The 24,272-nt window shown below is 48.7% G+C and overlaps 1 protein-coding gene across 1 annotated transcript in view; it reads right to left on the bottom strand.

The window, feature by feature from the left end:
- The window catches only part of LOC311321935 (intersectin-2-like), a gene marked incomplete at both ends in the record, with an annotated part of 95,383 nt that overhangs the window by 30,557 nt on the left and 40,554 nt on the right, over positions 1–24,272 (bottom strand). The window contains 8 exons of the mRNA XM_084453950.1: positions 1,647–1,725; positions 1,846–1,994; positions 2,126–2,513; positions 5,365–5,501; positions 13,495–13,634; positions 13,858–13,945; positions 14,841–14,981; positions 15,673–15,822. Of these exons, the coding sequence (XP_084310076.1) occupies positions 1,647–1,725; positions 1,846–1,994; positions 2,126–2,513; positions 5,365–5,501; positions 13,495–13,634; positions 13,858–13,945; positions 14,841–14,981; positions 15,673–15,822 (1,272 nt within the window). The remainder of the gene's footprint in view (positions 1–1,646; positions 1,726–1,845; positions 1,995–2,125; positions 2,514–5,364; positions 5,502–13,494; positions 13,635–13,857; positions 13,946–14,840; positions 14,982–15,672; positions 15,823–24,272) is intronic.

The raw sequence follows: 24,272 nt of genomic DNA, 5'->3' as shown, positions 1-24,272 counted from the left end.
GGAGAGGAGAGGAGAGGAGAGGAGAGGAAGGAGAGAAGAGGAGAGAAGAGAAGAGAGAAGAGAAGAGAGAAGAGGAGAGAAGAGAGAAGAGGAGAGGAGAGAAGAGAAGAAGAGAGAAGAAAAGAGAAGAGAAAAGAAGAGAAGAGGAGAGAAGAGGAGATGAGAAGGAGAGAGAAGAGAAGAGAAAAGAGAAGAGGAGAGAAGACGAGAGGAGGAGAGAAGAGAAGATGAAGAGAGAAGAGAAGAAAAGGCTGCTCTCCCAAGAAGGAGAGGAGAGAGAGGAGAGAAAAGAAGAGAAGAGGAGGGGAGAGAAGAGGAGAAGAGGAGATGAGAGAGAAGAGGGGAGAAGAGAAGAGAAGAGAGGAGGAGAGAAGGAGAGAAGAGAGGAGAGGAGAAAAAAGGAGAGAAGAGAAGAGAAGAGAAGAGAAGAAAAAAGGATGAGAAGAGAAGAGAGGAGAGAAGAGAGGAGGAGAGAAGAGAGAGGAGAGAAGAGGAGAGAGAGAAGAGAAGAGAGGAGAGGAGAGGAGAGAAGAGGAAGAGAGAAGAGGAGAGAAGAGGAGAGAAGAGGAAGGAGAGAAGAGGAGAGAAGAGGAGAGAAGAGAAGAGGGGAGAAGAGGAGAGAGAGGAGAGAAGAGAAGAGGAGAGAAGAGGAAGGAGAGAAGAGGATGAGAAGAGAAGAGAGAAGAGAGAGAAGAGAAGAGAGAAGAGAGATAGAGGAGAGAAGAGGAGAGAAGAAAATAGAAGAGAAGAGAAAGGAGAGAGGAGAAGAGAAGACAAGAGAAGAGAAGAGGAGAGAAGATGAGAAGGAGAGAGGAGAGGAGAGGAGAGGAGAGGAGAGAGAGAAGAGAAGAGGAGAGGAGAGGAGAGGAGAGGAGAGGAGAGAAGAGAAGAGAAGAGAAGAGAAGAGAAGAGAAGAGAAGAGAAGAGAAGAGAAGAGAAGAGAAGAGAAGAGAAGAGAAAGAGGAGAGAGAGAAGAGGAGAGAAGAGAAGAGAAGAGAAGAGAAGAGACCAGAGAAGAGAAGAGAAGAGGAGAGGAGGAGAGAAGATGAAGAGAGAAGAGAAGAAAAGGCTGCTCTCCCAAGAAGGTTTGATCAACTACCGGAGCAACCGCCAGAGTTCCCTAGACTACCGAGTTCGCGTTAATGATTCTCGTGTGGTATCTGGCCGTGACAGTATGTATGTGCGTGTGTGTGCGTGTGTGTGTGTGCGTGTGCGTGTGTATGTGTGTGTGTCTCACTGGTAGTGGGTATTGCAGACCTAGTCTCCAGGCCAGATGGCATCACTACCAGAGCCCAGATCCTCTAACTCTCCAGGGCTCAACCCCAGGAAACCAGCCCAGTCTGCAGCCTCAGGACTGGATCACTTCAACTGAACTACACTTCAACTTTGTCTCCATTCTATTTCACTAAACCCTCCAGAAAGCTGGAGTATGATAGGGCCATTTCTCCAGAAAGCTGGCGTCTGATAGGGCCATTTCTACAGAAAGCTGGCGTATGATAGGGCCATTTCTCCAGAAAGCTGGCGTGTGATAGGGCCATTTCTCCAGGATTGTGCTGCTGCAGACTAATGGGGACAGTCGTTGAGAAGTCACAGACCAGGCCGGCCCTAACTCAACTGAGGCAGAGCGCCCTCTCCAGCGGCCTCACCTGGGATCTGTCTGAGGAGGAGGGGCCTGGACTGGGGGCGGAGCCTGGCCCTGCACCTGCGGCCTCCCTGCCTGGAATTCTGGGTAAGAGGAAGCGGCAGAGAGGAACACATCACACATTATTATCAGAACTAATAAAGAGAAGCTAGGAGAGAGGGCGTCCTGTTCCCTCCAGAGTGTCCCTCCGTCTTTTCTCTCACCCCACGGCAGGGGGCTGGGGAGGGCAGGTGGGGGGCAGGTCCGGTCCGGGGGCGGGGCACTTCTCTGCATAGCTCTCAGGGAACCAGCCCCTGTTCCCACGGTAACTCCCACACAGCCAGCCCGGCTCCGCCACAGTCAGCTCATCCACCTGCATTATGGGAGATGTAGTTTCCATGATATATATATATATATATATATATATATATATATATATATATATATATATATATTTATATATATATATATGTGTGTGTGTGTGTGTGTGTGTGTGTGTCGTACCTCGATCAGGCAGTCGGTCTCTAGGCTCAGCTCGTCAGCGTTGCGGGCCGTGAAGGGGTACAGGGCTCGGTAGGTGGTCAGGGTCAACGACCGTTGTGCACTCATCAACGGATGTGCTCCTCCCTTCTTCAGCTGCTCTGCTTTCCTCCTTCCCTCCTCCTCTTCTCTCCTCCTGCTCTCCTCCTCTTCTCTCCTCCTCTCCTCCTCCTGAGCCTGCTCCTGGGCGGCTCGGAGACGAGTCTGCGCCTCCCTCTCCTCCTCCTCCCTCCATTTGGCCCTCTGCTCCTCCTGTAATCTCCTCTGGCGTGCCTCCTCTTCCTCCTCCTTTCTCCTCTCCTCTTCCCTCCTCTCCTCCTCCAGCTTGGCCTGTCTGAGGACAGCAGACAGACTAAAGCCCTGAGCTCTCAAGACATGACATCACATCACAGTCAAACACATGTAACCCTTACAACACCTTAGAACACTGTAGAACTCCTTAGAACACCTTATAGCACCTTATAGTACCTTACAGCACCTTACAACACCTTATAACACCTTATAACACCTTACAACACCTTACAGCACCTTACAGCACCTTATAGCACTTTATAGCACCTTATAGCACCTTACAACACCTTACAATGCCTTATAACGCCGTAGAACACCTTATAACACCTTATAACACCTTATAGCACCTTACAACACCTTACAACACCTTACAACGCCTTATAACGCTGTAGAACACCTTATAACACCTTATAACACCTTATAGCACCTTACAACACCGTATAGCACCTTACAACACCTTACAACACCTTACAACACCATATAACGCTGTATAACACCTTAGACCACCTTATAACACCTTATAGCACCTTATAGCACCTTACAACACTTTACAACACCTTACAACACCTTACAACACCCTAGAACACCTTACAACACCTTACAACACCTTACAACACCTTACAGCACCTTACAGCACCTTACAGCACCTTATAGCACCTTATAGCACCTTAGAATACCTTACAGCACCTTACAACACCTTACAACACCTTATAACACCTTATAACACCTTATAACGCCTTATAACACCTTATAACACCTTATAACACCTTATAACACCTTATAACACCTTATAACACCTTACAACACCTTACAGCACCTTATAGCACCTTATAGCACCTTATAGCACCTTATAGCACCTTACAACACCTTACAATGCCTTATAACGCCGTAGAACACCTTATAACACCTTATAACACCTTATAACACCTTAGAACACCTTATAGCACCTTACAACACCTTACAACACCTTACAACACCTTATAACGCTGTAGAACACCTTAGAACACCTTATAACACCTTATAACACCTTATAGCACCTTACAACACCTTACAGCACCTTACAACACCTTACAACACCTTACAACACCGTATAACGCCGTAGAACACCTTATAACACCTTATAACACCTTAGAACACCTTATAGCACCTTACAACACCTTACAACACCTTACAACACCTTATAACACCTTATAACACCTTACAGCACCTTACAGCACCTTACAGCACCTTACAGCACCTTATAGCACCTTAGAACACCTTAGAACACCTTATAGCACCTTACAACACCTTATAACACCTTATAACACCTTACAGCACCTTACAGCACCTTACAGCACCTTACAGCACCTTATAGCACCTTATAGCACCTTAGAACACCTTAGAACACCTTAGAACACCTTAGAACACCTTATAGCACCTTACAACACCTTACAACACCTTACTAGCCTGGTATGACCATCCTGATCTAACAAGTTCACTGCTTCGCTCCGCAATATTGGTGTGGCCTTCGCCCCATAGAGAGCGATTACGTGGGCGGGGGTACTTGCCTTGAGAGACAAACACCTTCAGCCAATCAGCGTTCACCAAATCCAGTCGGAAGAACGGCAAAAATGTCTTTTCCACCGAGAAACTCCGCTAGTGCATACTCTTGTTCTTGTTTAAGTGTTGTGATTAAGTCCATTTCTGCAATAACTGCACTTATAGCTACGTTTATTCTTCTAACGTTAACGTTACCACTCGTTGCTTCGGGAGCCACCATGTTTGTTTAGCGAGCGGCAGGGACACGAACCAATCAGGGGCTGCTTTCCACTGTGGGGCGGGACAGCAGTTAAAATGCAGTCCCTGATTGGCCCGGTATGGTCTGGATTTTGGCATAATCGCTCTGGAGGAGGCAAACGCCAGACCGTTCTGCGTTAGTGAAACAGAATGTGAGCTCGCGAGAACGGGATGGTCGTACCAGGCTAACGCCTTACAACACCTTAGAACATTGTATAACACCTTAGAACATTGTATAACACCTTAGAACACCTTAGAACATCTTAGAACACCTTATGACACCTTAGAACACCTTATAACCCCAGACATGTAAATATCTGAGCTGTAATTATGATAAATGATTGGTAATATTGAGGAACACAGCTATACAATCATAAACATGCTACAGTAAGGGTAGCTAGTACTGTATGTGTATGAGCTATACAACTACAAAGCACACTTATATCCATACATATATATATATATATATAGCATGTACATAATCCATCCATATGCTATCTTATCTTTATACTGTATTGATTGGTACTTTGGTGTTATTTGTAAATTGTGTATTGTGGATATCTGTAGCACATAACCGGCAGCAACCTTTCACTGTGACTGAACACTGACTGAATACAGAACATCACATGTCCTTTCACTGTGACTGAACACAGAACACCACGTCATTTCACTGTGACTGAACACTGTGACTGAACACAGAACATCACATGTACTTTCACTGTGACTGAACACTGTGACTGAACATTGAACATTACATGTCCTTTCACTGTGACTGAACACTGTGACTGAACACTGAACATTACATGTCCTTTCACTGTGACTGAACACTGAACATTACATGTCCTTTCACTGTGACTGAACACTGTGCATTACATCTGACAAATGAAATAATCTGATCTAACATGTTACAGTAGGGATAGGTGGTGTGTGAACAACCATGAACATGTTACAGTAGGGGTAGGTGGTGTGTGAACAACCATGAACATGTTACAGTAGGGGTAGGTGGTGTGTGTATGAGGGCTGTGTGTGTGTGTGTGTGTGTGTGTGTATGAAGTGTGTGTGTATGTGTGTGTGTGTGTGTGTGTGTGTGTGTGTGTGTGTGTGTGTGTGTATGTGTGTGTGAGAGAGAGCCTCACCTGGCCTCCTGTTCCTCCCTCCGCCTCCTCTCTCTCTCCTCCTCCCTGCGTTTCTCCAGCTCTCTCACTTTGACCTCTTTGACTCTGTAGAGGTCCTCCAGAACAGCCTGCTGTCTGCCCTGCCTCTCCCGCAGCTCCTAATACAACCACAACCAGCAGGGACATTCAGATAACCACAACCACAACCAGCAGGGACATTCAGATAACCACAACCACAACCACAACCAGCAGGGACATTCAGATAACCACAAACACAACCAGCAGGGACATTCAGATACTGTAACATGCCCCTTACAGGACACATCACTGTGAGCTCTACTCCTTCATAAACTGGCCCTCCCTCGAAACCAGACGCAACATTCACTGGCTGACGTTCGTCTACAAAACACTTCTCGGCCACGCTCCCCCATACCTCACACACCTGCTCCACCTACGTCCACCCCTAAAGCACATCACCCGTTCAGCCACACACATCCTGGTTAATATTCCCAGTGCTAAATCCTCACTAGGCCGCTCCTCCTTTCAATACGCGGGAGCCGACAGCTGGAACAGGCTACAAAAAACCTTGAATATGGAAACATTTATTTCTGTTCGTTCCTTCAGGGAAACCATAACGAACACGTTAGTGCACTCTTGCAGCTGTTTTTCCTGAGCTAACTTCATGTTACCGTTACTGCTCCTCTGTTCTTCTGCTCCCATGATTGTTTTGTACTCTGCCTGTATGTCATAACCTGTTCCTACACACCTGTGTTGTTAACCCTGCCAAATGTGCTGTATGTCCTAACAGCCTGAGCTGTGTCTTTTAAACTGCCTGCTACCTAACTGCCCGCTATACTGTTTCATTAACTGTGCTGTCTGCTGTCTAAACTCCTGATGCTGTGTTGCCATTAATGCTTATGTGTTATTTCATAATTGCTGTCACCTGTCAGTCCTGCTCCTCTGCTGTACGTGAACATGTTGTTATGTCTAAACTGTTGCTATATACTGTATCAGTCCCGGTTCATGTTGTACGTCAGTATCTCCTCCATGAATGCTTGTTGTTCTGTAATTCTGTTTGGTCTGCCCATGTTTTTCTGCCGCCACTTGTTGTTGCCATGAATGTTATGTGCTGTGTCCGTCTTAATCCTGCCACTGATTGTGATGGCTATATTTGTGTACTTGTCTTGTCCTTTTGTAATTCTGTTCCTTGTTCTATCTCTTTTTATTTTATTCCCCATCCCCCATCGCCTAGGGGGCTTTTACCCCCACCTAGGCCGTTATTGTAAATAAGAGTTGCTCTTAATTAACTTGCCTAGCAAAATAAAGGTTGATGAACAACCACAACCACAACCAGCAGGGACATTCAGATACTGTAACAACCACAACCACAACCAGCATAGACATTCAGATACTGTAACAACCACAACCACAACCAGCAGGGACATTCAGATACTGTAACAACCACAAACAAAACCACAACCACTCACCACCAGCAGCAAGAAATGACTGCTGATGGTGCTCATTGAAAACAACCATTAACTTACACTTAGGAAAATTTGTAGTTTGATCCTCAAATAGACGGGACTAGGGACTCGATGGTCTGTTCAACGGATTCTAAACAATCACCTTTCAACATTCAGCACATTCGACCAGATACAGTCCAATCACCAAACATGTAATATGACTGTTCATGATGACCATCTACATGAGTAAAATCACACCCAGCTGTGAAGCAGTGCAGGTTTATGATCCATCTCTACTGCCCTCTGCTGGTGTGCAGCTGTATTAAATCTCATGCTATGAAGGGAATCTCATGCTATGAACAGATGGACGGACACACGCGTCACTTAAAAACCATAACACAAACGGCCACAACATGCCAACAACAGCATCGCCAGCACGGTCAAACAGCTGTGAACTGAGCCTACAGCCATGCTGGAGACATGGTAGATGTCCTAACAGGCTTGCTATGAAAACAGGCAGTTGGATAATTCAGTGCACATCCAAATGTTCCTCAGGTAAAAAGGCTCATGTGTGATATGTGACGAATGTGTTCCATCACAACATGTTGACTTACGGAAACACCAGAGAGAATGTGCAACAACGACGGATATGATATAATATCATTATCTCACAGACACCAGAGAGATGGGACGGAAAACAAGGAGATCAAATCACAGCAGGAACAAAGGAAAGACGTACGAAGGGAAGCCATGACGAAACAGGTGACCGATGGAAACCACGGGGGAGAAAGAGGAGGAGGAGGGAGGAGGAGGGGTGCAGGAGCGAGGGAGAAAGGGAGGAAGAACAACCTTGATGAGGAAGAAGAGTTGAGAGAGACAGCCCAGCAGAGAGAGGAGGCCCTGCAGGACCCAGTCATCCATGTCCACAAACTACAGAGAGAAAGGGATGAAAGAGGGATGAGGGACAGAGGATGTGGAGAAAGAGAAGAACAACCAAAGAAGGAGAGAAAGAGATTAAAGGAGGAGGGGAGGAGGAGAGGAAGGTGAGAGGAGGGAGTGGGGAGGATGAGAGGAGGAGGGGAAGAGGAGAGGAGGAGGGGGGAGGAGGAGATGACAGGGAAGTTAGTGAGGAGCAGAGGGGTGAGAGAGAGGAGAGGAGGAGGAAAGGAGAAAAGGGAGGGGGGAGGAGGAGAGGAGTGGGGGAGGAAGGGAGGGGGGAGGAGGAGATGACAGGGAAGGTAAAGAGAGAGAGAGGAGCAGAGGGGTGAGAGAGAGGAGAGGAGGAGGAGAGGTGAACCAACGCAGGAAAGATGGAGAGGGGAAGAGAGAAGAACAAGATTAAAAGGAGGTTAAGGAACCACAGAGAGTTCATTGGAAAGAATAGGAGAGAGAACAGAGTTGTTCTGGGGTCATTATTAGTAACACAGTCTGGTACAACAATAGAACAGGAAGGAGATGACGACATTCTATCTGCCAGGTATCAAGTGATCACGCTTTGTATGTAAGAATACAGTTAGTGCCTCAGGGCTGTGCATGTGTGTGTGTGTGTGTGTGTGTGTGTGTGTGTGTGTGTGTGTGTGCGTGCGTGCGTGCTTGTGTGTGTGTGTGCGCGTGTGTGTGTGTTAATGGTTATGTAACCAATTTTGACCCCTGAGGAGACAAGACAACCTTCTTGTGTTGCAGAAGACTATGTTCAGGTCTATGGTGTGTCTATACTGGTCTATCCTGGTCTATAGTGCGTCTATACTGGTCTGTAGTGGTCTATGACAGTCTACTGGTCTATCCTGGTCTATGGTGTGTCTATCCTGGTCTATGGTGGGTCTATACTGGTCTGTAGTGGTCTATACTAGTTTTTGGGGTGTCTATACTGGTCTGTAGTGCTCTATACTAGTTTATGGTGGGTCTATACTGGTCTGTAGTGGTCTAAGATGGTCTACTGGTCTATGGTGTGTCTATACTGTTCTGTATTTGGTCTATCCTGGTCTATGGTGTGTTTATACTGGTTTGGAGTAGTCTATATCAGTCTATGGTGTGTCTATACTGGTCTGTAGTGGTCTATCCTGGTCTATGGTGAGTCTGTACTAGGGCTGTACCCAACTCTGAATTTTGTGAGTCAACCTGTTCAAACCAGAGATTTGACAATTCGTTCCTCCTTTCTTTCCCCATAGGCTGAGGGGAGACCGCGGGAGTCAGGACAGCTGTCAAACTAACTCCCAGGCAGCACAATAAAAGACGCCTGCTTTTCTTGCTAAACATGAATCATCTTTTGGTTTTTATACAATTCCCCTACATCAGGATTGGCCCATCAACTGCGCATTTCAAAGCGTGCGTGAACAGGACAGGCATGACTGGCCTGTCCTATGAGTCTGTACTAGGGCGGGCCTGTCCTATGAATCTGTACTAGGGCCTGACCTATGAGTCTGTACTAGGACCTGTCCTATGAGTCTGTACTAGGGCGGGCCTGTCCTATGAGTCTGTACTAGGGCGGGCCTGTCCTATGAGTCTGTACTAGGGCCTGTCCTATGAGTCTGTACTAGAGCGGGCCTGTGTTATGAGTCTGTACTAGGGCCTGTGTTATGAGTCTGTACTAGGGCATGCCTGTCCTATGGGTCTGTACTAGGGCCTGTCCTATGAGTCTATACTAGGGCCTGTCCTATGAGTCTGTACTAGGGCCTGTCCAATGAGTCTGTACTAGGGCAGGCCTGTCCTATGAGTCTATACTAAGGCCTGTCCTATGAGTCTGTACTAGGGCGGGCCTGTCCTATGAGTCTGTACTAGGGCAGGCCTGTACTATGGGTCTGTACTAGGGCCTGTCCTATGAGTCCGTACTTGGGCGGGCCTGTCTTGTCCTATGAGTCTGTACTAGGGCGGGCCTGTCCTATGGGTCTGTACTAGGGCCTGTCCTATGGGTCTGTACTAGGGCCTGTCCTATGAGTCTGTACTAGTGCGGGCCTGTCCTATGAGTCTGTACTAGGGCGGGCCTGTCCTATGGGTCTGTACTAGGGCCTGTCCTATGAGTCTGTACTAGGGCGGGTCGGTCCTATGGATATGTATTAGGGCGGGCCTGTCCTATGAGTCTGTACTAGGGCGGGGCTGTCCTATGAGTCTGTACTAGGGCCTGTCCTATGAGTCTGTACTAGGGCAGGCCTGTCCTATGAGTCTGTACTAGGGCCTGTCCTATGAGTCTGTACTAGGGCGGGCGTGTCCTATGAGTCTGTACTAGGGCCTGTCCTATGAGTCTGTACTAGGGCAGGCCTGTTCTATGAGTCTGTACTAGGGCCTGTCCTATGAGTCTGTACTAGGGCAGGCCTGTCCTATGGGTTTGTACTAGGGCAGGCCTGTCCTATGAGTCTGTACTAGGGCGGGCCTGTCCTATGAGTCTGTACTAGGGCGGGCCTGAGCTATGGATCTGTACTAGGGCGGGCCTGTCCTTTGAGTCTGTACTAGGGCCTGTCCTATGAGTCTGTACGAGGGCGGGCCTGTGTTATGAGTCTGTACTAGGGCCTGTGTTATGAGTCTGTACTAGGGCATGCCTGTCCTATGGGTCTGTACTAGGGCCTGTCCTATGAGTCTGTACAAGGGCGGGCCTGTCCTATGAGTCTGTACTAGGGCCTGTTCTATGAGTCTTTACTAGGGAAGGCCTGTCCTATGAGTCTGTACTAGGGCCTGTCCTATGAGTCTGTACTAGGGCCTGTCCTATGGGTCTGTACTAGGGCGGGCCTGTCCTATGAGTCTATACTAGGGCAGGCCTGTCCTATGGGTCTGTACTAGGGCCTGTCCTATGAGTCTGTACTAGGGCGGGCCTGTCCTATGGGTCTGTACTAGGGCAGGCCTGTCCTATGAGTCTGTACTAGGGCCTGTGGGCCCTATGGGTCTGTACTAAGGCAGGCCTGTCCTATGGGTCTGTACTAGGTCGGGCCTGTCCTATGGGTCTGTACTAGGGCGGGCCTGTCCTATGAGTCTGTACTAGGGCGGGCCTGTCCTATTGATCTGTACTACGGCAGGCCTGCCCTATGGGTCTGTACTAGTGCGGACCTGTCCTATGAGTCTGTACTAGGGCCTGTCCTATGGGTCTGTACTAGGGCGGGCCTGTCCTATGAGTCTGTACTAGGGCCTGTCCTATGAGTCTGTACTAGGGCGTGTCCTATGAGTCTGTACTAGGGCAGGCCTGTCCTATGAGTCTGTACTAGGGCCTGACCTATGAGTCTGTACTAGGGCCTGACCTATGAGTCTGTACTAGGGCCTGTCCTATGAGTCTTTACTAGGGCGGGCCTGTCCTATGAGTCTGTACTAGGGCCTGACCTATGAGTCTGTACTAGGGCCTGTCCTATGAGTCTGTACGAGGGCGGGCCTGTGTTATGAGTCTGTACTAGGGCCTGTGTTATGAGTCTGTACTAGGGCATGCCTGTCCTATGGGTCTGTACTAGGGCCTGTCCTATGAGTCTGTACTAGGGCGGGCCTGTCCTATGAGTCTGTACTAGGGCCTGTCCTATGAGTCTTTACTAGGGCAGGCCTGTCCTATGAGTCTGTACTAGGGCCTGTCCTATGAGTCTGTACTAGGGCGGGCCTGTCCTATGAGTCTATACTAGGGCAGGCCTGTCCTATGGGTCTGTAATAGGGCCTGTCCTATGAGTCTGTACTAGGGCGGGCCTGTCCTATGGGTCTGTACTAGGGCAGGCCTGTCCTATGAGTCTGTACTAGGGCCTGTCCTATGAGTCTGTACTAGGGCCTGTCCTATGAGTCTGTACTAGGGCAGGCCTGTCCTATGAGTCTGTACTAGGGCCTGTCCTATGAGTCTGTACTAGGGCAGGCCTGTCCTATGGGTTTGTACTAGGGCCTGTCCTATAAGTCTGTACTAGGGCGGGCCTGTCCTATGAGTCTGTACTAGGGCGGGCCTGTCCTATGGGTCTGTACTAGGGCGGGCCTGTCCTATGAGTCTGTACTAGGGCCTGTCCTATGAGTCTGTACTAGGGCGGGCCTGTCCTATGAGTCTATACTAGGGCAGGCCTGTCCTATGGGTCTGTAATAGGGCCTGTCCTATGAGTCTGTACTAGGGCGGGACTGTCCTATGGGTCTGTACTAGGGCAGGCCTGTCCTATGAGTCTATACTAGGGCAGGCCTGTCCTATGGGTCTGTAATAGGGCCTGTCCTATGAGTCTGTACTAGGGCGGGACTGTCCTATGGGTCTGTACTAGGGCCTGTCCTATGAGTCTGTACTAGGGCCTGTCCTATGAGTCTGTACTAGGGCCTGTCCTATAAGTCTGTACTAGGGCAGGCCTGTCCTATGAGTCTGTACTAGGGCAGGCCTATCCTATGAGTCTGTACTAGGGCGGGCGTGTCCTATGAGTCTGTACTAGGGCCTGTCCTATGAGTCTGTACTAGGGCAGGCCTGTTCTATGAGTCTGTACTAGGGCCTGTCCTATGAGTCTGTACTAGGGCAGGCCTGTCCTATGAGTCTGTACTAGGGCGGGCCTGTCCTATGGGTCTGTACTAGGGCGGGCATGTCCTATGAGTCTGTACTAGGGCCTGTCCTATGAGTCTGTACTAGGGCGGGCCTGTCCTTTGAGTCTGTACTAGGGCCTGTCCTATGGGTCTGTACTAAGGCAGGCCTGTCCTATGGGTCTGTACTAGGTCGGGCCTGTCCTATGAGTCTGTACTAGGGCCTGTCCTATGGGTCTGTACTAGGGCGGGCCTGTCCTATGAGTCTGTACTAGGGCGGGCCTGTCCTATGGATCTGTACTAAGGCTGGCCTGTCCTATGGGTCTGTACTAGGGCGGGCCTGTCCTATGGGTCTGTACTAGGATGCTCATGTCCTATGAGTCTGTACTAGGGCCTGTCCTATGAGTCTGTACTAGGACGGTCCTGTCCTATGTGTCTGTACTAGAGCAGATCTGTCCTATGGGTTTTTACTTGGGCGGGCAGGCTCCCAGCAGCGCTACTTCACAGTGAAGCTCAAAAACGTCTGCTTGCACTTGAGTCTCCAACTGATGATTCCACTCATCGACTTTCAGGGGGCAGCCCTAGTCTATACTGGTCTGTAGTGGTCTATGGTGTGTCTATACTGGTCTATGGTGTGTCTATACTGGTCTGTTGTGTGTCTGTACTGGTCTATGGTATGTCAATAATGGTCTATACTAGTCTATGGTGTGTCTTTACTAGTCTGTAATTGTCTATACTGGTCTATCGTGTGTCTATATTGGTCTGCATGTGTCTATACTGGTCTATGGTGTGTCTATACTGGTCTGTAGTGGTATATTGGTCTATGGTGAGTCTATACTGGTCTGTAGTGGTATATTGGTCTATGGTGGGTCTATACTGGTCTGTAGTGGTATATTGGTCTATGGTGTGTCTATACTGGTCTGTAGTGGTATATTGGTCTATGGTGTGTCTATACTGGTCTGTAGTGGTATATTGGTCTAAGGTGTGTCTATACTGGTCTGTAGTGGTATATTGGTCTATGATGTGTCTATACTGGTCTGTAGTAGTCTACTCGTCTATGGTGAGTCTATACTGGTCTTTAGTGGTCTACTGGTCTATGGTGAGTCTATACTGGTATGTAGCGGTCTTCTGGTCTATGGTGAGTCTATACTGGTCTGTAGTGGTCTACTGGTCTATGGTGAGTCTATACTGGTCTGTAGTGGTCTACTGGTCTATGGTGAGTCTATACTGGTCTGTAGTGGTCTCAGACCTTGATCTCTCTGTTGTACTGCTCCATATGGCTCAGTTTGGTGGTGGTCTCTCTCTCCAGGGCGTCCAGCTGCTCCTTCAGCCTCCGGCAGGCCACCCCCTTCTCGGCCACACCCCCGCTCACAGAGGCCAGCGCTTCCGCTGCAGGTCAGAGGGCAAAGAGGTCCTAATGCTGCACAGCATAGAGGAATGACTGTTGTGTTTGGTGTGCTGTGTGTGCGTTTTTTCTGTGTGTGTGTGTGTGTGCACGCGTGTGTGCGTGCGTGCTGTGTGTGTGTGTGCGCGTGCATGCATGCGTGTGTGTTTGCGTTTGTGTGTATGTTTGTGTGTGTGCGTTTGTGTGTGTGTGTGTGTTCTTGCTTACAGGGGAGGTTGTTGTAGCTCATGTTGCGGAAAGTCTTGCTCAGCCTCTGCTGCTCTGGGACCAGCTGGCACAGCTTCCTCTGACAGTCCTGCACACACACACACACACACACACACACGCACAACGCACACACGCACAACACACACACGCACAACACACACACACAACACATACACACAAACGCGCACACACACACACACAGAAGTATGATGTTGGGGTGGATTTAGGAGCTGGGGGAGAGCAGGATGAGGGTGAAGAGGAAGGGGGGGGTCTAGGTCAGGGGGGGTCTAGGTCAGGGAGGGTCTTGGCCAAGGGGGGTCTAGGTCAGGTGGGGTCTAGTCAGGGAGGTCTAGGCCAGGGGGGGTCTAGTCAGGGGGGGTCTAGGTCAGGGGGGTCTAGGCCAGGGGGGTCTAGTCAGGGGGGGTCTAGGTCAAGGGGGGCCTAGGTCAGGGGGGGTCTAATCAGGGAGGTCTAGGCCAGGGGGGGTCTAGGTCAGGGAGGTCTAGATCAGGGAGGGTCTAGGCCAGGGGGGATCTAGGACAGGGGGGGTCTAGGTCAGGGGGGGGTCTATGTCAAGGGGGGACTAGGCCAGGGGGGGTCTAGGTCAGGGAGGGTCTAGGTCAGGGGGGGTCTAGGCCTTATTTTTATATGTAAATGTACTCAAGAGTTCACTTATAAAAATGTTCAAGTTAAAATGCATGATTTCCAGTTAAGTCTGAATATCACCACACCTATCACACCTGAATGTGCTCAGCTAGCGTAGCTCGCTAGCGAATGTTCCCTCGGATGCAAACTTTCCCTCTCAAACGTTCCCTTGGATGCAAACTTTCCCTCTCAAACGTTCCCTCGCCCTCGGATGAGAAAAACGACGGACCACCAGCTTTCTTTCTCATGTATTTGTGAAGGTGGTCCTCAGAATATTTTTTAACAATCAAAAGTGGGCCTTAAATTACAAAAGGTTGAGAACCCTGGTCTAGACTGACCTCAAACTGCAGCTGGAGGGTGTTGATCTCAGAGATCCGCCCATCCCGCTTCTGATTGACCAGGTCTAGCTCCGCCCTCTGGATTCGCCTCTTGCTCTGGGCGTCACGGAGATGGTGGGAGATCTGCTTGTGCTTGCTGCCCTGGGACACAGAGAGATGGACCACCGTCATGACCACACCCCGCTGGGGGCGTGTGTAGGGTGAGTGACTTCTGTATGTATGGTTGTGTGTGTGTGTATGTATGTGTGTGTGTGTGTTTGTGTGTGTGTGTGTGTGCATGGGCGATTTTATAGGGGGGGCAGGGGGGGGCAAGTGCCCCCCCTGATTGGCCAGCCCAAATTTTAAAGTTTGTGTTAGGTCATCATTCATTTTAAAAGTGTATTTATTACTTAAACTAGGCTACCTTTAAAATATATATTCATAATCCACCAATGGCACAACTCGTCCGTCGACCTCAACTATTTCCGGTTTGATCTGTTACCGCAAAAAAAATGAGATCTGACTGTACTGCTCAGTGCTCAACAAGCTACAACTAGCCAACCTGCTCACAATGGCGAAAAGAGCTAGCACAAGCAACATCACCATCGGCGAGGAAGCTAGCACCAGCAGGCAGTTGCAGTTTGATGTTGTGATGTTGGGTATGGCCTAGTGCTCGGTCATAAAGTCATATTGACATGCTCGTGTTGTCTAGATGAAGTTTGATGCGTTGTGCATATTGAATTGAATACGGATGGACGGAACAGCAGAACTGTTTTTTTTCTCATGTCCTCATGTTGCCCCCCCTACTCTCAGAGAGTAAAATCGCCTATGTGTGTGTGAGTGTGGGTCTAACCACAGCCTCCAGCTCCATCTCCAGACTCCTCTTCTTGGCCCGGAGCTTCAGTATCTCCTCCTGCTCCTCCTCTTTCTTCCTCCTCAACTCCTCGCTCTTCCCTCGCTCCCACTCCTCCCTCTGCTGGCGCTCCAGCTCCTGCTGCACTGCCTGAACGAGAGAGAGAGAGAGAGAGAGAGAGGGAGAGAGAGAGAGGAAAGAGGGAGAGAGAAAGAGACAGAGGGAGAGAGGGAGAGAGAGAGAGAGAGGAGAGAGAGAGAGAGAGGAGAGAGAGAGAGGAAAGAGAGAGAGGAGAGAGGGAGAGAGAGGAGAGAGAGAGGAGAGAGAGAGAGGGAGAGAGAGAGAGAGGGAGGGAGAGAGAGAGAGAGGGAGAGAGAGAGAGAGAGAGAGAGAGAGAGAGGAGAGAGAGGAGAGAGCGAGAGAATTTGAATTTTAAAAACCATTTATTAATAATTCACACTCAAAACAGACAATAACAACAACCACAAACGTCAATACCAACAAAAATCCATACAAACTCAAATTAAACACTAACACTCCATCCCGCACATAGCATAAGGCTCCCCCAACCCCCCATACCCTAATAAACGTCGCCAGGTCATTGGTCATCTGATAGAAATCAAATTCTACTCTCAGGCGCGCGGTCATCAACCCCTTGCACATCGCCACCGGATCAACTGACCCCCCCACCCGCAATGCAATTCCCCCTCGTCTTCCAGATGGACAGCTTCGCCACGCCAAAAACCATGTTAAGCAGTACATGCACCCCTTTCCTCTGCACAGAGTACTGCGGACCTGAAATAAAAACCTCAAATGAAAAAGTCACCCCCAGCCCCTGACACCAACCCCCGAAGAAGGTCAAAAAGCCCCCCAAGCCTAACACAGGTAACAAATAGATGCTCCACCCGCTCCCCCTGCCCATAGAACGGACAGCCCTCCTCCATACCAGGATCCATGTGTGCCAGATACCTGTTAGTAGCTATAGCCCCATGCAAGACCCTCCACTGGAGATCCCCCGTTCTCTTATCAGTGGGTGGCTTGTACAGGGATCGCCAGCAGCCTTTTGGGGAAAAGTCCCGACCAAAAAAATCTGCCCACCACGAGTCCCTCATCGTGGCCAAAGCCCTCAAGTGTGTGACTTTCACACAGGCGAGGTAGACAGCCTTCTTGCTGACTGTTTGAAATCTTCCCAGCTCTGGGGTCCGGAACGTCAAAAACATCCCTCTCTCCTCCTCCCACTCCCCAACAGCAGGAGAGACAGAGTGAAGGGAACGCCCAGTCACGTCCATCCTGCCACTGTGCCAGACAAAGACGACTCCGCATATACGCCGCAAACTCCTCAGGTAGGGACGAGATGATCTCCGCCAATGGGCGATTTTATAGAGGGGGCAGGGCAATTGCCCCCCCTGATTGGCCAGCCCAACTCAACTTTTTATATTTTTTTTTTTTTTTTTTTTTTTACTAATTAACACAATTATTAAATACATAATTGTGGTTTGTACCAGTTTGTGTTAGGTCATCATTCATTTTATAAGTGTATTTATTACTTAAACTAGGCTACCTTTAACAAAAAATATATCCACCAATGGCACAACTCGTCCGTCGACCTCAACTATTTCCAGTTTGATCTGTTACCACAAAAAAATGAGATCTGACTGTATATCACAGGGTACAGAAGTCAGTTATGGTGAAGAACTACACTGCACAGAATAGGAGGGAGGAAATCGTCATGGCTAGACTCAGGTTCGATCACACGGGACTGAACGGCACCTTGTTTGTACTGGGGAAAAGGGGGAGTGATACATGTGGGCACTGTGGAGCTACAGAAAACACTGAACATGTTCTATTGCACTGTCCCAGAGAGAGACTCCGGGATAAGGTCAGAGAAGCAGGACGGGAATGGACTTTGAGGGGTTTATTGGGAACGGAGGGGGAGGGGGTAGGAATCTGCAGGAAGGCTGTATTTACTTTCTTGGGTGACACACGGTTGTGGGGCAGACTGTAGTCTGTAAGCACTAGGATGATGACATGATGATGCACACTCTTGTACAGTAGGTGGCGGAATGCACCTTTAAGCTGTTTGCGATCCGCCATAAACCCAAGGAAGAAGAAGAAGAAGATCTGACTGTACTGCTCAGTGCTTGTAGTATCCTGGGCTTAGTACTATATAATTTACCTAGGGGGAGCTCTAGGCTCCAATGTGTTCACCTGTTCAGGTACCCTATATGAAGAAGTCCCTTTGTCTTTGTTCTCTGTCTCATGCTGCCATACTTAACTAAATAAGTTAATGCTACTGCTGGAGTCCTGCGTCCTTATTAATGTTAACAAAAGTACACTATGTTATATTGGCGACGGGGATACTTTGGAAGTTGTCTGCGGCCTGCCTGAGAGTGAGGATCACCTGCTGGGACTGCGCTCAAGTGAATTGTTTGCTGGACTGTTTGTAGGCTCCAGTGAGGACAAGGCTTGGTGTGGGGGGAGAAGCGCCTGAAGGTGAGAAGACATGGCAGCAATTGGAACGCTGTTACCATTTGACTCCAAAGTGCGAGAATGGGAGGAATACTGTGAAATAATTGAGCATTTCTTTATTGCCAATGACATTGATGATGAAGATAAGAAGAAATCTATACTGCTCAGTGTTGTGGGTGCACCAACCTACAGTTTAATGAGGAACCTCCTGAGTCCAACAAAGCCTGGAGAGAAGAGCTTTGCAGAATTAGTAACTGTTAAAAACCCACTTTAACCCCAAACCAAGTGAAATTGTCCAAAGATTCAAAATCTGAATCAAATTTGATTCACGCATTAGAAAGCCCACAGAATCTGTAGCTAAATATGTTGCAGAGTTAAGGAAATTAGCTCAAGACTGTAATTATGGACAGACTCTGCCTCAAATGTTACGAGATAGGCTAGTATGTGGAATCAGTGATGACAGAATCCATAGAAGATTATTGTCGGAGACTAATTTCACATTTGATAGTGCCCTGTCTCTGGCTCAGGCAATGGAGTCTGCCAACAAAAATGTACAGGACTTGCAGCTAAAAGGAGGAACTGTCAATGCAGTGAAGAGTGGTGCGCCAGGACGTACAGGACAGTTATCGCTGCAAAGGGAAACACTCACCCACCGACTGTCAGTTCAGAAAGGAAAAATGCCATGCCTGTGGAATGACTGGACATATAGCAAGAGCCTGTCGCAATAAAAGCAGTGCAAATGCAGACAAGAGGCCTGACAGGCGACCCCGAGAGAGGGACAGGCGCTTCACACGAGAGCGTGACGCACACTATAGTTCCCATCAGGTAGTTGAGGAAAGGGATGAGGAACAGGGGTTTCCATTATATACTGTCCAGTGTGAGGAGGACAGGGAGCCACCGTATAGAGTGTGTATGGGGATGAATGGCGAAGATGTGACATTTGAGATCGACACAGGTTGCTGTTTCACCATAGTTAGTGAAAGAACCTTTAAGGAGAAAGTAAAACATGCCCCTAAGTTGAGGAACACACGCCTTGATCTGAGAACATATACATGGGAAACAGTGCCAGTGCTACGGAAAACCTATGTGACTGTAATATATCAACAGCAGGAAAAGAAACTTCCCACTTGCTGGGAAGATGGTGGTTGAAGCATATAAAACTGGCCTGGTCAAAAGTAAAGCACCTGCGAAAGCACCCACAGTCACTATCCTTGCAGGATGTGCTCTCCAGACATGAGGGAGTATTCAAAAGTGAGCTGGGAACACTGACAGGGTTTAAAGCAACTATTCATGTCCCTGCTGATGCAACTCCCCGATTCTATAGGCCAAGGTCTGTTCCCTATGCTATGAGGCCTAAGGTGGATGCTGAGATTGACAGGTTACTGGCAGAGGACATTATTACTCCAGTTAAGTTCTCTGACTGGGCAGCCCCTGTAGTCCCCTTGATCAAGCCTGATGGTAACTGCAGACTATGTGGAGATTATAAACTAACAGTGAACAGGGTCTCCCCTTTAGAGCAGTACCCCCTACCCAAAGTGGAGGATTTGATGGCTGTGTTGGCTGGTGGTCAACAGTTCACGAAACTTGACATGAGCCATGCGTATCAGCAAATTCAAATGGATGAGCCATCTAAGAAGTACCTCACAGTAAACACGCACCGTGGTCTGTTCACATATAACAGGCTACCCTTTGGAGTATCTTCTGCCCATAGGATTTGTGTCTGGTACCTTGTCCCCTGACGAGAAGAAGTATTCACATTTGGATAAGGAGGGGTTGGCTGTGATGCAGGCGGAGAGGAGGAACAAGTTCTGATGATGGATCTGATGGATGACGCCCCTGTGAGAATGGAACAGGTGAGACAATGGACAGCCAAAGATGTTACACTGTCCCAAGTGCATCAGTATGTACTGACGGGTTGGCCTACTACTGTAGAGCCTCAGTTCATGCCATTCTTTACTCGCCGCTTAGAGCTAAGCGTTCGTGATGGATGTGTTTTATGGGTGTGCTGACAGCCAGCAGAACAGCAAGTCTCCTCCCACTGCACCACTGCATCCTTGGGAATGGCCCGAGATGCCATGGACTCGACTTCATGTGGATTATGCAGGCCCCTTCTTAGGGAAGATGTTCCTTGTGGTGGTTGATTCAACTTCAAAATGGATGGACGTTTATCCCGTCAACACTGCCAACACTCAGGGAACCATTGAGAAGCTTAGACAGAGTTTCAGTGTCCATGGGTTACCCCAGATGTTGGTGAGTGACAATGCAACTTGCTTTACAAGTGCTGAGTTTGCAGATTTCATGAGTAAGAATGGAATTAAGCATGTGACCTCTGCCCCTTTCCATCCCTCATCCAATGGATTGGCTGAGCGAGCGGTTCAGACTTTTAAGGAGGGGATGAAGCGGATGCAAGGAGGAAAGGAGAGCTTGGAGACAAAAGTGTCAAGATTCCTGTTTAGCTACAGAATCACCCCACACTCTACCACAGGCTTGTCCCCGGCAGAGATGCTGATGGCCCGGAGGCCGAGATCTGGTTTTGACCTGCTGCTCCCAGATCTGAGAGCCAAGGTAGAAAAGAAACAGTGGACACAAAAGAGGAACCATGACACACAACAAAAGCTCCGTATCCTTGCACCTGGGGATCCAGTGTTCCGCAATAAACTATGGTTATGGCCCCAAATGGGTCCCCGCAACCATCGGAAGCTGCACTGGCCCCTTGTCATTCACAGTTCACCTTGGAAATGGACAGATTTGGAGGAGACATATTGACCAGATCAGGAGGCGGGTGAGTGACACGGATCCCTGTGAACCACAGATCCCTGTGAACCACAGGATGTGAGCCTCCCAACCCCTGACGAACCACCAGTTCAGTCCCCTGAGGTCAGTCTCTCTGACTCTCCACCAACCCATGTGGATGACTCTGAGACTTGCCCACCTACCATGGAGAGTGAGTCTGCACCTGTAGATCAGGGACCTCCAACACCATCCCTCAGGTGCTCTACCAGAGAGAGACGCCCTCCTGACTTTTATAAGCCCTAGACATGTCAGATTGATATGAAGGACAATATGATCATTTGTTTTGCAATGGGTATCAGAAAAAAAGTTTGTGTTAAACAAAGTTGAAAATGTTTGTGTTAAACAAAGTGGAAAAAAAATATGGCAGCTGTTTTTTGGTTCAGACATGTGTTTTGAAATGTCTTGTATTCTTTTCAGATTAGTTACTGACTTAAGAGGGGGAGGATGTAGTATCCTGGGCTTAGTACTATATAATTTACCTAGGGGGAGCTCTAGGCTCCAATGTGTTCACCTGTTCAGGTACCCTATATGAAGAAGTCCCTTTGTCTTTGTTCTCTGTCTCATGCTGCCATACTTAACTAAAGAAGTTAATGCTACTGCTGGAGTCCTGCGCCCTTATTAATGTTAACAAAAGTACACTATGTTATAGTGCTCAACAAGCTACAACTAGCCAACCTGCTCACAATGGCGAAAAGAGCTATAAAAACAATTGACCACTTCCTCATAAAAAAAATAAAACTGGTAATGCTAATGAGGAAGTTACCACTCGACATGACACCGCAGCAGGTGAAATCGAATGCAGAAGTGCTCCAAAGGCTATCGAATGCAGCAACATCACCATCGGCGAGGAAGCTAGCACCAGCAGGCAGTTGCAGTTTGATTTTGGGATGTTGGGCAAGGGCGGGGTGGCCATCGGGAGCACCGGGAGTTTTCCCGGTGGCCTGCCACGCTAACTGGCCTGGCCTGCAGGCGAGAAGTACCCCCCGCGGAAATTAAAAATGATCTGCCAGCACCCCCCACCCCCACGTCAACAAATCGCCCGACAATCAGAATTGCCTGACAGCAGCAGCACCCCCCCCCCCTCAACAACTTGCCGACAATTTATTATTCATAATCGGAAAGCCCGTTGCAAGATCACTTGTCTGACCCAGATTAAAAAGTGGCCTGACTGGGGCTACATTTCCTGGCCTGAATTATTTCCCCAGTCCGCCCCTGATCAAAGTTTTCAAATCAAAGCCTTATTTGTACAGCGCATTTCATACACAGAGGCAACACAATGCACTTTACACAGAACTAGGTGGGGATACTGTACGTCCCACCCCTATATATTCCAGAGGGAAGCAAAAAAAACAGTATCACCCGGGGGCCAGAAAAGTGAGCTGTAAAAATTCTTCCCTGACCCCTCTCAACAAGATGATCGAGCAATCTCCTGGAATATGTTTGTCTAACGGCTAAGAACATTTATAAAGCAATAAATTACATTAAATTACATTTTCAGAGTAAGAAAGGCTAAAAAACATCATAGGAGAGACATGGCAAACACTGGTGTATGTCTGTGTTTGCGTGAGTGTAAATGTGCCTGGGCCCAGATTGAGGCAAATATAATAATCGAATATAATATCGATAAATATTAAAGAGAGAAGGTCGAATATCATTTCATAAAGTCATATTGACATGCTTATGGTGTCTAGATAAGGTTTGATGCGTTGTGCATATTGTCATACGGATGTCTTATTAGCATACTGTTCACAACTGGCATTCTTTATAAATAGATGGGATGGGACGGCAGAACTGGGTTTTTTTTCTGACTTCAAAATGTTGCCCCCCCTAATCTCAGAGGGTAAAATCGCCTGTCTCCGCCACCACTTTCCTCAGCAGGCGTACCGACCGAACCGCCGTGGTCTCCCCCAGCTGATCAACAGGCGTCCTCAAAAGATGTCCCAGTTTGATACAGCCTGCCTCCCCCAGCCGGGAACGCAGACTCCTCAAACAGCCAGGGTCCCGCTCGCTGTTCTGGATCACAGTGAACGTTCTCCAGGCCACCAACACCCACCGATAACAAGGGCTCAGTCCCGCCAAATTGACCAAGTCAGGCTGGAATAGGAACAGCTGTTTATCAAGCCCCAGACGTCCCGCCCTCCTCAGGAGCAACCCCGCGGTGTCATGCCAGCGGGACCCCGCCCCATACAGGAGCCTCTGGACCTTCTGAAGCCGGAAGGCTTTAATCCTGCCCCTGACCTCCTTCATGGAGCGGCATGGAGAGTGCCCCCGCCTTCAGCCAGTGCCTTCCCCATAGAGGCCAGAGTCACAGCCCTCTTCCCCATAGAGGCCAGAGTCACAGCCCTCCTCCCCATAGAGGCCAGAGTCACAGCCCTCCTCCCCATAGAGGCCAGAGTCGCAGCCCTCCTTCCCAAAGAGGCTAGAGTCGCAGCCATCCTCCCCATAGAGGCCAGAGTCACAGCCCTCCTCCCCATAGAGGCCAGAGTCACAGCCCTCCTCCCCATAGAGGCCAGAGTCACAGCCCTCCTCCCCATAGAGGCCAGAGTCACAGCCCTCCTCCCCATAGAGGCCAGAGTCACAGCCCTCCTCCCCATAGAGACCAGTGTAAAACGCCACAGCATGTCTCCTCATTTCGGCCGGATCAGTCGTTGTCCTCCCATCCACCAGACGAAGACACGCCATCTGCTTTTTCTGGGAGGCCTTCCTCTCTAAATTAAAGAAATATGCACTAGGTGCATCCATATCCTTGATACCAATAAACCTAGCCCGCACCATGGCACCCTTCACCCTTTCCTGCAAAATAGAGCTGAGCTGCCTCTTTTTCTCAATCAATCTCCTCTCCTGCTGAGCCTCTCTATGACTCATGAGGTCTCTATGAATAGCAGTGATCTCCTGCTCTAGCCAATAGACTGCTGCTTTCACTCTGATTGTGGAGTGAGCAGTATATTGCTGACAAAACACCTTTATTTGTGCTTTCCCCACCTCTCACCATTGGCTCAAAGACACAAAGTCAACTTTACTAGTCCTCCATTCGTCCCAAAAATCCTGAAACTTCTCATGAAACACCATGTCCTGTAAAAGTTTTATATTGAAATGCCAGTACGAATTTGCTTTCACACTGGGAGCAAGGCATATATCCGCAACAGCTAAATGGTGATCCGTAAAACCCATAGGATAAATAAAACTCCTCAACAACTTATTCCTAAAAAGAACGGGACATGTATATTCTATCCAACCTAGCTGCAGACATTCAACCATCCACAACCCTAACCCAGGTATACTGCCTCGCCAAAGGATGTTTCATCCTCCAAGTGTCCGTTACATCCAGCTGTATAAGT

The sequence above is a fragment of the Borostomias antarcticus genome (genome assembly GCF_949987555.1).
Source record: "Borostomias antarcticus genome assembly, chromosome: 19".
NCBI classification, from domain to species: Eukaryota; Metazoa; Chordata; class Actinopteri; order Stomiiformes; family Stomiidae; genus Borostomias; species Borostomias antarcticus.
The sequence above is the reverse complement of the archived record's forward strand: the minus strand, read 5'-3'. Positions and strand labels throughout refer to the sequence as shown.